The sequence below is a fragment of the Micropterus dolomieu genome, linkage group LG14, assembly GCF_021292245.1.
Source record: "Micropterus dolomieu isolate WLL.071019.BEF.003 ecotype Adirondacks linkage group LG14, ASM2129224v1, whole genome shotgun sequence".
NCBI classification, from domain to species: domain Eukaryota; kingdom Metazoa; phylum Chordata; class Actinopteri; order Centrarchiformes; family Centrarchidae; genus Micropterus; species Micropterus dolomieu.
This window is the reverse complement of record NC_060163.1, coordinates 15,454,595-15,466,609: the sequence shown is the minus strand read 5'-3', so window position 1 is coordinate 15,466,609 and position 12,015 is coordinate 15,454,595. Positions and strand designations below refer to the sequence as shown.

Below are 12,015 nucleotides of genomic sequence, written 5' to 3'. Positions count from 1 at the left end.
TCTCCCCCACATTTTTGAATGGGTTTTGTTTCACAATCCTCTCCAGGGTGTGGTTATCCCTATTGCTTGTACACTTTTTTCTACCACATCTTTTCCTTTCCTTCGCCTCTCAATTAATGTGCTTGGACACAGAGCTCTGTGAACAGCCAGCCTCTTTAGCAATGACCTTTTGTGTCTTGCCCTCCTTGTGCAAGGTGTCAATGGTCGTCTTTTGGACAGCTGTCAAGTCAGCAGTCTTCCCCATGATTGTGTAGCCTACAGAACTAGACTGAGAGACCATTTAAAGGCCTTTGCAGGTGTTTTGAGTTCATTAGCTGATTAGAGTGTGGCACCAGGTGTCTTCAATATTGAACCTTTTCACAATATTCTAATTTTCTGTGATACTGATTTGGGGGTTTAGTTGTCAGTTATAATCATCAAAATTAAAAAGGAATGAACACTTGAAATATATCAGTCTGTGTGTAATGAATGTATACATTATACAAGTTTCACTTTTTGAATGGACTTACTGAAATAAATCAACTTTTTGATGATATTCTAATTATATGACCAGCACCTGTAGATGCTTTTTCTTTATAATTTGTTTTAGATTAATAAACACATTCATTGTTTCTCTGTCTGTGTCTTTCTCTCTTACACTCTGTGTAATGATGTGACAATCAACAACCACCCTTATATGATGCCAAGAATGTCTCACTATATGTAGACCGCCTACATGTACTGCACACAATGAGATGGTTTAATTTAAAGCTATAACATTTAAAACTTGTATTTCTTTGACATGAGCCATTATAAAAAGCTCTTCAGGTGATGGTTAGATAAATAAGTTTGTTAGTTAATTAGTTAGTTAATTTTGCAACAGCGTGATGCTGTTTGTGCAATATGAAGAAACAGTGATGTGTGCTGTTCCCCAAACATGTAAATGATTTATTCACAACTTTTTAAATGTGTCTTTGACGTCTTTATGTAACTTGTTATTTTTATTAGAGTTGTATTAAAAAACAATATTCTGTCACTTTAGAAATCCCCTCCCACTTGATTGTGCTGAATGATCCTAAGCAATATGTATTTTTGAAGTGTCATCTGGTAAAATTAATGACTATTGTAACTGTGCATCAATTGCAATAATGTAAATTATTATGTGCTTAAAAATGTCAATACTGTATTCTATTCTAACTTATAAATAATACTGTTTTTTTACACAGTTGTGGAAGTTTCTTTCTTCTTATGCAAATATGAGTCTCTTTTACCATTCTTTAGATATTTATGGTGAATGTAGGCTTCATGTATGAATATAGTTGTGGACCAAAGACACACACTCTAATAACTTGCATTGTCAATATATGATACTGTTCTTATATCAAATCACTCAAAGTGAATATCATTAGCAAATTAAAAATACCTTATCATCAAGTATAATATACAATATAAAATTATATATTATTATAACACTGAACTACTGATGACCACCAACATAAACACAAACAAAGTGATACTTCATGTCAATGATTTAGCCAGACTCAAAACTATATGGTGCTTAATTAGGGATTAAATAACACAAAACACAAAGTCACTGCCTTGTGTCCCCCAAGCATAAAGTATTCCTTATAGCCTACTTCATGGTACTCTAGTGCCCTCTCGTGGTATGAAAACACTGAAACACATCTGAAAATACCTAGTGTAGGTGGGAGTGCTTTTTGTATAAATCCAAAATCAGCCACAGTATGTCCAACTGTTAATCAATCATTCCCCGGTAGCAGCGGCCTGACCTCACTGAGCCTGCCGCTTCACATGCATGTGTCTATTTGGAGGTCAGGGTGAGCTCTGAGTTCATTGAGAAATAAATACAAGTTTAGGGCAGAGGAACACAATCTCAGGCGAAGGATAAATTTGGTTATAACAGGAGCACGTTAGTGTTTTTGTGTTTTTTGCAACCTTTGTTTTGAAAAGCTAATATAAGTTTGAAATGTGAATTTTAGTCTCAGTTACATTAATACAATAAAATGCAAAATATCTTGGATTTAGAACATTCAACAAAACTATTCATATAATAAAAATCCCGCAGTTACATAAACTATGTTATATGGCCTAGTTTTTTATGACCTCAAAACCGAAAGAAAGGGGGGGAAAGCTCCCGGAAATGACGTCGGTTCATGTTCGTCCTTTCCAGAAAAAATGGCAGCTGTTGACATCGACGTGCCGGTTGACACAGAACCCCAAATCCGCAATCCTGATGACCTGGAACGGTAAACACATAATTGTCCGCCGTGTTTCATTGTGCTACGTGTATAGTGTGGAAATAACCAAAGATTTCTTGGCTGAATTCAACTGCCGTTATCTGACAAGCCTTGGAAAGCAGCCCGGGGACAAGCTAACCATGCTAGCTTGCTTGGGGGGGGGGGTAATTTAGCTAAATGTGGCATTTAGCTAAATCTTAAATTTTAATGGTTTCCATACATGTCAGCCATTGCTGTTATCATAGATTCGATGGTTGGAAATAGACAGCAAATTGTGTTTTTTTTTTCAAGTGAACTTCATCCCCGTAAAGAGAACCAAGCCAACCAAGTGAATTAGCGCGTCTTGACACATGCTCAGCTAACTTATAGATATCGCAGCACTAACGTTATTGTCCTTTAGGACTCACTGTAATGAACCTCTTTGTACGGACACAGTTGTAAATCTTAACACGGGAAATGAAGAATAACTAAATGTTCGTGCTGGACGCTCGTTAAAGTTTGTAACTGTTAGTCAGTGCTTTCATCTTTCTAGAAATTTCCATACAAGGCAGCCAGATAGCTTCAGCAAGACTTGGTATTCAAACCATCAGATAAAGTTACAGTGATGATCTAACTTTAGTAACTTCTAGAAACATCCAAGACAGTTTCAATTATGAAAAAAGGAAGATGTCATGATAGGACACCAAAGATTTCAATTGTTAACCATAAATTAACAATGATGGCGTCTGGTTAGCGCACATTAATTTACCTGTAGGGATGAATCATCATCACTGACAACACACTTTGCATTTGTATTGGTGTCATGTGATGTATCTGATCTGTCTTGCATAGAATGTTTAGTTCACTCCAAATTAGAAATAACACATTTTGTTCTAATAAACAAACAGATACATCTTTATGTGCATAATTACAGTGTTTATGAACATTACCAATGAATATTAGACATCAGAGGATACAAATGCAAAAGTATTTCCAAATGACAATGATCTGTCAGGCTTTTAATACAAATGATCTCTTTGGTGGTGCCTCTTCATCATTGGGTTTATTCGATGTGACGTTTGAAGCAAAGTGCTTTCCCTGTTCAGTACTTCAAGAGACACAGCTGGGCTGTCAGAGCTGTACACTTGCATACTGAAGGCAGATGTAGATAGTAGATATATGTTCTGCTGTGCAATTTAATTAATTCACAGACATGAATGGCCACAACTTTGTGCAAAATGCTTCTTATTAAACCAAGAAAACCTGTTACCATATATAGGAAATGCAAGCATTAGATCACAAGTATTACAATCCTCTGTTCATCTTAAATTAACCTACATATCTTTTAATTTTGTATTCAATATGAGGACAAATTTGATTTGACAAGACGGCGCTGTTGTTTCAAACTTGGCAGCATACAGTTTTACGAATTATAAATTTTACACATTAATGTGCTCTTTGCCATGACTGTGGCAAGTGACTTGCATAACAAACCAGTCATGCAAAGAAATCAGAACTTTTTAATGATGAATTCTTTTTATATATAAAAATGTTGCAGCCCTTCATTTGCTCTTATTAAATAATGTTTAAGAATGCTCAAATTTGCAATTTTAAAAAGCTAATCCAATCCTGATTTTAGCAGTTGTGTAGCCTAACTTTTACATTCAGAATATGGGCCAACACTATCAGCTGTAATTAGCTTATCACAGCAATAGAATGTCATCATTGTTTGCATGGTTTTGGGTTTTTTTTTTGCGTCAGTTATGGTCTTGGGTACCATGCCTAAATTTTAGCCCGTGGAAATTACAATTGGACCCTAAATCAAAACTAAATTCTTGCTGCACGGGCAAGGCTCAGGTTTTCTTCTTCTTATCTGCACCCAAACTGAGCTACTGATGTTAAAGCTGCTCTTTTTGGCTGATGGGAAAACACTTACCGCGATGTCACTGATTGGGCTTTGGCCTGAATTGTAAAATGTGAGAGCAGCACAGCAGTAGCTTCCTCCTTACACGAATCAGCGTTGATGTATCCTTTAACACTTGGCACTTTTTACTGGACTGCAGAAGGTGAATTTCACTGCTATGTTTAGTACTGGGGCCATCAGGACTGTGTGTACCCTGATCTGCTGTCCCAGTTCCAGGTGTAACACACAACACAGTCAAGTCCTTTCAGACACCAGCACTGCTTCATTTGCAAGAAAACTCTCTGATGCACACAAATGGGTGCTAGCAAGGCAGCTGGTCTGGTTTGATGACAATGAATTATTTAATTCTCACAAAATAACATAAAAATATATGTTAATATATGATCCCGCTTGAGTTATTTTTATAACAAGCTAGCTGGAGTGAGTTGATGAGTCTTTAAGAACTTGTGGAGGGCTGGCTCAATAGTTTGTGTTTTATTGTATCTGCTCATTTTTGTTGTCTTCATAAAGTTCTTGCTCCACCTTGAGTTAAGTTTCTGTTTCTCCTTTTTCCAGTACTTGCTCCACCTTGACTTTGGTTTCTGTTTCTCCTCTCTCTAGCCAGGCAGAAGGCTTCAAAGAACAAGGAAATGCGTTCTACAGCCAGAAGGATTACTCAGAGGCTTTCAACTACTATACTAAGGCCATTGGTGAGATTACTACTAGCTACTCTACTTGTAAAAACTATTAAAATCATAATGTGATATTTGTTGAGGTTCAAAAACACATGTTTTCTTTCATCTGGAGAACTAGATTTGTTGGCTGGGACATCTCTGCAGCAATTATTTTACAAAAAAAATGCAGCTCCTGCAATTGGATATTGCACTGAATTGTCCATATAGTGATTTCAATTAATTGTGCAGCCCAGCTGGAATTATGTTTTTGCAGTGATTTGGTGGATGTACCAAGCACCCATTGACCAATCTTAGTTAGTTCATACTCTCCTGTTGTGAAATGCTTATCTGTAATAAGTACCCGCATCTCAGTTTGCCTGTGTGACACAGATTTTTCATCTTTCATCTCAAGATGCATGTCCCAATAATGCCAGTTATTATGGCAACAGGGCAGCCACCCTCATGATGCTCAGTCGCTTTCGAGAGGCCCTAGAAGATTCCCAGCAGGCTGTGCGGCTGGATGACTGTTTCATGAAGGTCAGTTTGAACAAACTCTTGCATCTAGAATATTGTCTTCATTCTCAGTTTTGCACAACACTTACTGCCTCAAAGCAGTTGCATATTGAGAGTAATATGTAGATAGTCCTGAAAAGGAAATGTGTCCCTGCTGTCCCACAGGGTCATCTGCGTGAGGGCAAGTGCCACCTGTCTTTAGGAAACGCCATGGCAGCTAGTCGCTGCTTTCAGAAGGTTTTGGAGCTGGAGCCCAGCAACAGAGAGGCCCAGCAGGAGGTGGAGATCACCTGAACTTAAAATGCATAGAATCGAATTACATACTAGAGCCAAAGGCTGAATCATGCAACTCAGACTGTTACCACTATAAATAAAGTGCTGATAGATGATTGTTGTTTTTTAGAATAAGACTGCAGCGACTCTACTTGAGTTCGAACGAATGGCGGGTTTTGGCTTTGAAAAGCGGGATTTCAGAAAGGTACTTTACACCCATTCTCTTTTCTCACAAACACTACTGCCCCATCTAACTGGAAAGTTTAAGCAATATCCGTGGCATCACAATATAATTTCTGAATATGCTTTGGTTTGTAATAAGCACCAGTTTTAAGCACAAATATGCTGAAAAAAATAATTGACAAATTTGACAGTCAGTGGAAGAGTTTGTTAAGTAGTTGACGGCCCTATTTGCACAAACCTTCTGTTTGAACGGCATGTTTGACTGGAAATGCAACATTTTCTGCATATTTTTTTTTTAAAATATCATCCTGATCCAGGTGGTGTTCTGCATGGACCGGGCCTTAGCTGTGGCTTCTGCCTGCCACCGCTTCAAAATCCTCAAGGCTGAGTGTCTGGCTCTGCTGGGACGCTATCCAGAAGCCCAGTCTGTAGCAAGGTAGGAGCAGCTGATGTTATGGCGCTTTTCCATTACCAGTACCGACTCGACTTGACTCAGTTTGGCCGTGCTCTGTTTTCCACTGCAGATGGTACCCAGAGATAGTACCCCTCAATGTAGCTGGTCATCATAGCGACGCTACACACAACAGCCGCGACATAATGTTCAATGCGACACAGACACACCAGTGACCCACACATTGCTGTCTCTTGATTTAAGTTAAAATGTTAAGTTAAAATAGTTATCCAAAGAAGGTTAAAGTCAAGGGCAACTGGACTTCTGTTGCTGGCCTCTGTCAGGCGTGCATAATGATGATGCAGTGAATAGTGACGATTCTCTCTGACCAATCAGCAGTCTGCTGTGTTTTCACATCACATTTTAGTATCGCCTCAGCTCGCTTGGAACCTCGACGGATGTTTTCTACAATGGAAAACCAAACAAAGGCGAGGCAAGTCGAGCTGGTACTTTGCAGTGGAAAAGGGGCTATAGTGTTCATGGCATATGATTATTTTGTAACAGTGATGCAGTTTTTTTTCTCCTGTCATTATTAGTGCAAGCTTCTTGGATTCACAAAAGATTTTAAATATGAGTACAGGGTTTGCTTTAGTCGCTTTCCACTAAGAAGAGTGGCTTTTATTTCAGATTCCCCCAGCAGATCTTTTAACAAAACGATCTATTTCAGTGATATCCTGCGGATGGATTCCACAAACGCAGACGCACTGTACGTACGAGGCCTGTGTCTCTACTACGAGGACTGCATCGATAAAGCTGTGCAGTTCTTTGTCCAGGCTCTGCGCATGGCACCTGACCACGAGAAGGCCCGGCTAGCGTGCAGGGTAAGATTGTCTTTCTGTCTCTTTCCTCCTCATTTAATTGGAAGGGGGAAAAAAAAAACAGACGTGTAGTTGACCAACTGTGATAAAAGCAGCATTCTTTATTTTAAACAATCAATCACATATTTTGAAATCTCTTATGTAAGACAAATGTGTACGAAAAAAGCAAATTAACCTAAAATGTTAGACATTTATATTTGAGCGCAGTGCAGCACATTTGTAGTTTTTTTTTATTATTATTTATTTATTTATTTATTTATTTTTTCATATGTCATAAGCATGTCGCAATTGCTCGTCTCATATCAAATTATAAAGCTATACTTACTGATAAACGGTATGTTAACTGTTACGGTTAAAGGTACCTGGTGGCTACAACTTCAAGCAAGTTAACATTGATGGTAAACAATGCTGGCTTTGCAAATGTTTTATGAGGAAGAAAATGCATTTGACATGTTTGTTTTTACCTCAAGTATACACACAATGCGTTTTAAGAAACACTGAATGTAAACAGGACTGTTTGTTTACAAGAAAACTCCACAGGGCACCTTTTAAAACTGCTAAAACAAATGGACTGAAAAATGTGTCTTCCTAGAGTTCACATACATGATGAGGCAGCTTAATACAGTAAATTCATGGTTTAAGGCATGCGGAAATATTTAGAATATTGTACATTTCACTGCAAGTTTAGATTAATGTTTTAAAAGAAATGTGAGGATTTGGTCTCTTCCTACATCAGAATGCCAAAGCCTTAAAAGCCAAGAAAGATGAGGGCAACCAGGCATTTAAGAACAACAACTATGAAGCTGCCTACCAGCTGTATACTGAGGCCCTGTTGATAGACCCCAACAACATCAAGACCAACGCTAAACTCTACTGCAACAGAGCCACGGCAGGAGCAAAGGTAAAAGGCAGCAAATGGACTTATGTTGTGTACTGTTTTCTACCACAGGGTTGGAGAGTCTGGAATGTAATGGGAACTGTTACTGATTATTTGTGGGCTCCTCCAGCTCTTTGTCTTCAATCACTTCACTGTAATTAACTTCTTCCTCATCAACAGCTGAAGAAACTTAATCAAGCCATTGAAGACTGCACCAGTGCAATCAAATTAGACGACACTTACATCAAGGCCTACTTAAGAAGAGCTCAGTGGTATGCTATACAGTCAATATGGCACATTTGTCCTCATTTGGGTGTTTGGTCGTTCAGCATTTTGCAGCTTTTGAGTGATGTCGTGTGTGTCCCCGTAGTTACATGAACACAGAGCAGTATGAGGAGGCTGTACGGGACTATGAAAAAGTTTACCAGACAGAGAAAACATCAGGTAAGCTGCTGACTGTTTTCTCCTTTCATTTATTTTGCATTTTTACCTGCTATACTTGTTGGTATTATTGATTTTCACACACTCGCATGTGTTTTTTTGTTGTTTGGTTTTTTCCTCGATTTAATCCCTCTAGATCACAAGCATCTGCTGAAGACGGCACAGCTGGAGCTGAAGAAGAGCAAGAGGAAAGATTACTACAAGGTGCTGGGTGTCGGCAAGAACGCCACCGAGGACGAGATCAAAAAGGCCTATCGCAAACGGGCCCTCATGCACCACCCAGGTAGCCCTCTCGGTCTTTACACAGACTTGCAGGATACCGAATCTGATCGTATTTGATGTTATTTATGTGGAAGCCTTTGTTGTATTGTGTGATCGTCTTGCAGACCGCCACAGCGCTGCCACTCCAGAGGTGCAAAAGGAGGAGGAAAAGAAATTCAAGGAGGTGGGTGAGGCCTTCACTGTGCTCTCCGACCCAAAGAAGAAGATCCGCTATGACAATGGACACGACTTGGATGATGATGGCGGCTTTGATGGTAGAGGTGTGTTCCTATTTTAGATTTTTTCTTTTTTTTTTTTTTTTTTTTTGCATTTCTTTGGCTAGATTTACATTAAACATGCTGCTGATCATTAGTGGAATTAAAGAAAACATGTCTGTGCTGATCTAAATTTTAGAAATGTTGTACTCCAAACAATTGTCAAATCACTGGTATGTCCCTAAGAATTCAGTTTTCTTTCAACTCATTTCAACTGCTTCATTGTCATCTATTGTCAATGACAAGTCCATCACTCAGCTACAGCAACTACTAAAGGACACATTCAGATGCTACCAAAACTGATTCACAGATTATTTACAATATGGATATAAAATGGTGTCTATAAAAGAGGCCACAGTACTGTACACAGAACATGATAATGTGTCTACAAATTTGAAGTTTTTGAAGGTGAATATTCAAACTTAGCAACATGGATCCCACATAAATTAATAACTCAGTGTGACATGTATGAGCGAGAACACCATTATTTGTATCTTCTGAGTGAACTATCCGTATCCGAGCCTGAAATTGATATGGGTTGATCAGAATTGCTATATGTATTAGAAAACTAATTGCAGAACAGCACCAGAATTGTTTTAGAAAATTTGCTATATTTATTGTTTATTAGTAAATAGATATTTTACTATAGTGAAACTCATACTACGTTATCTGTAGCAGTTACTTGTTTCAGCTGAGTATTCACTCATTCGTAATGACATACATTTTTTACTTTAAGTATTACGCAATACGCTGAAGTCATTGAGCACCAATAAATCCCGGGTGCCTCAGTAGCGCACCTGTTGAATTTGTACCACCTATCAAAGTATGTATTGTAGATACATAAGTTATACAATGTGAGTACAGTATGTCTTGATTCATTCCCATTCTCTTTAGCAAGTTACGTCATGTTTTTACCCATCTTGTTCTTCCTGAAGATCGCTATCACCAGCTAATCCCTTTTACATATCTGCCTTTTGCTATTTCTCTAGATTTTGATGCAAACAACATCTTCAGGGCTTTCTTTGGTGGCCATGGTGGAGGATACAGTTTTGATTCCAGCCCAGGTGTGTTTTATTTTTCCAGTTTAATGACGCACTTAAGGTCAGAGAATTGCTTTCTATTAACTAACTTCATTTTTCTTTTTTCTTTTATTTTCAAGATTCTGGACCTGGAAATTTCTTTTTCCAATTTGGCTAAAGCAAAGGAGGCATGCGGGAAAACGCATCCCTGCAGTGGACAAAATGAAGTTGGACCCACAGTCACCACCTGATGCTCTTTCTCCTGAGTGTCTTGCAAAATCTCCTCACTTTTCTTTTATAAGAGGTTTTTGATTCTTGCATTCACTCCTAAATTTCTCCTTACTTTGATGCTAACAAACATGGGAAAGGATAATACGGAAGCTTTAGATAGGATTTAACATTGTAAATAAAGAAGTGCTTAAGAAATCTTTTTTTAAGAGGCTTGGATTAGCTGATCGGAGCATGCCCCCTATTTGCCAAATCAAAGTGATATTAAAGAAAATCTAATCTTGTAAAACTGCCTCAACCTTCATAAAGATGATCAGTAGTAAGAAATGCGTGTTGGAAATATGAGCATCATGGTTGATTTAGTTTTAGAAGACATAACGTGGTGCAAGTTTTTTAGGTTCTCCTGGGACAGCATGTCTCTATAGAGCAAGAGTTGACATACTGTGGGAGTTCAATGTCAAAACTGACCTCAGGACAACCCGTTAAGGACAATGCTGGTCTCTTGCGAGTGTGTCCAGGTTTTAGTGGCTCACTTGCCAAATATAGAATCGACTTGCAGGGTTTTTGTTTCTTCTCCTTTTCTCCATTCTGCATTGTATATTTCACTCGAATGTAAATCGTTTTTGTGTCCATAAATTTGTCTACTTCAGTCTTCCCTCGGTCTATTTATATTTATTGTACTGTATATTCCAGACTGTATACAGCAGAATGCCAGTGTTCATTGTCTTCCTTATATTTTTTTTGAAAGAGACTCATTTGTATATGTTTTCCACATCATCCTCTTTGCACTCAGACTGTGAAAGTATTTTCTTCGTGAAACAGGCCAAAATCAGCATACATACACCTACAGATTTTCTTCTGTTGAATGCACCGGCTACACATCTGTGCTGCGGTCTGTCCTGCTGTCCCATTCAAGTGGTGCCTTACCAGAATGAGCAGATCAATTAACCTCTTACAGTTAAACCTACATCAAAAGCTTCAGAGCAAGATACATACTATTTGCAAAAGGCAACAGTAACACTTGTATAGCATGTTGTGTGTGTGTGGTGGGTTTTTTTGTGCTCTTTTGCAGGAAAACCTTTAAAATTTAAATTTGGCTTCATGTCCCCATCAGTCACAGCTAGCTGGCATCCACCTGCACTTGTCATGCACGTTTGGTCAGAACAGCCCTTCCCCTACTTGTTCCACCTGTTTTAAAGGGGCACTGATAGTAGGTTGGAAGATTCTATTGTTAATAGTTCTGTCACTGATCTATGTATAATTTTTAAAACATGTCATGGTATTAACAGGACATGCTTTTTCTTATTGCGAAATTAAAGGCTCGTCTTTTACTGTAATGATGGACTTTTCTCAAATTTATTTCTGGAATAATTTGTCGTTTTTTTCCAGATTCCATTAGTAAGGAACGAAGTACATTTAAGTACTGTACTTGAGTATTCTTAAGTATTTACATTTTATGCTACTTTAAACAGCTACATTAGTACATTTCAGAGGAAGATGTTTCACTTTTTTTGTTTGACAGCCATATTTACTTTTCAGATTAAAATCATACGGTAAACATGGTCAGCACAAATGGTAGAAGTAAACTAGTTTAAATTGGCTCCAGTGAAAACAAATTCTGCTTCACACTTATTATATAATCCAACAATATATCGCTCTAAAAGGCCATTCTTAATTGTGGGTACATTCATTTTAATAAATTTTTTCTAATAATACAACTGAACTGAAAAATTAAGTAAAGGACTAGAGTATTTTTAGACTGTGGTATTACATCTGCTACCACTGTCAGATTCCCAAATTTACCTTGAAACTTTAAACAAGAGTAATGTTTCACCTGGAAATGAACAGGATTGTGTGCACAAGAATTAGCTTTCCTGCGTTCT

General features: G+C 38.0%; 1 protein-coding gene across 1 annotated transcript; it reads left to right on the top strand.

The window, feature by feature from the left end:
• The first annotated feature begins 2,131 nt into the window (after positions 1 to 2,131).
• Positions 2,132 to 11,469, top strand: LOC123983303 (dnaJ homolog subfamily C member 7-like). Its single transcript, XM_046069519.1, has 14 exons — positions 2,132 to 2,246; positions 4,741 to 4,829; positions 5,206 to 5,330; positions 5,472 to 5,585; positions 5,710 to 5,784; positions 6,080 to 6,198; positions 6,881 to 7,034; positions 7,768 to 7,932; positions 8,089 to 8,180; positions 8,279 to 8,352; positions 8,486 to 8,632; positions 8,736 to 8,891; positions 9,875 to 9,949; positions 10,045 to 11,469. Exons 1-14 carry the CDS (start codon positions 2,176 to 2,178, stop codon positions 10,080 to 10,082), a joined length of 1,494 nt encoding a protein of 497 aa, XP_045925475.1. The 5' UTR covers positions 2,132 to 2,175; the 3' UTR covers positions 10,083 to 11,469.
• Positions 11,470 to 12,015: the final 546 nt, after the last annotated feature.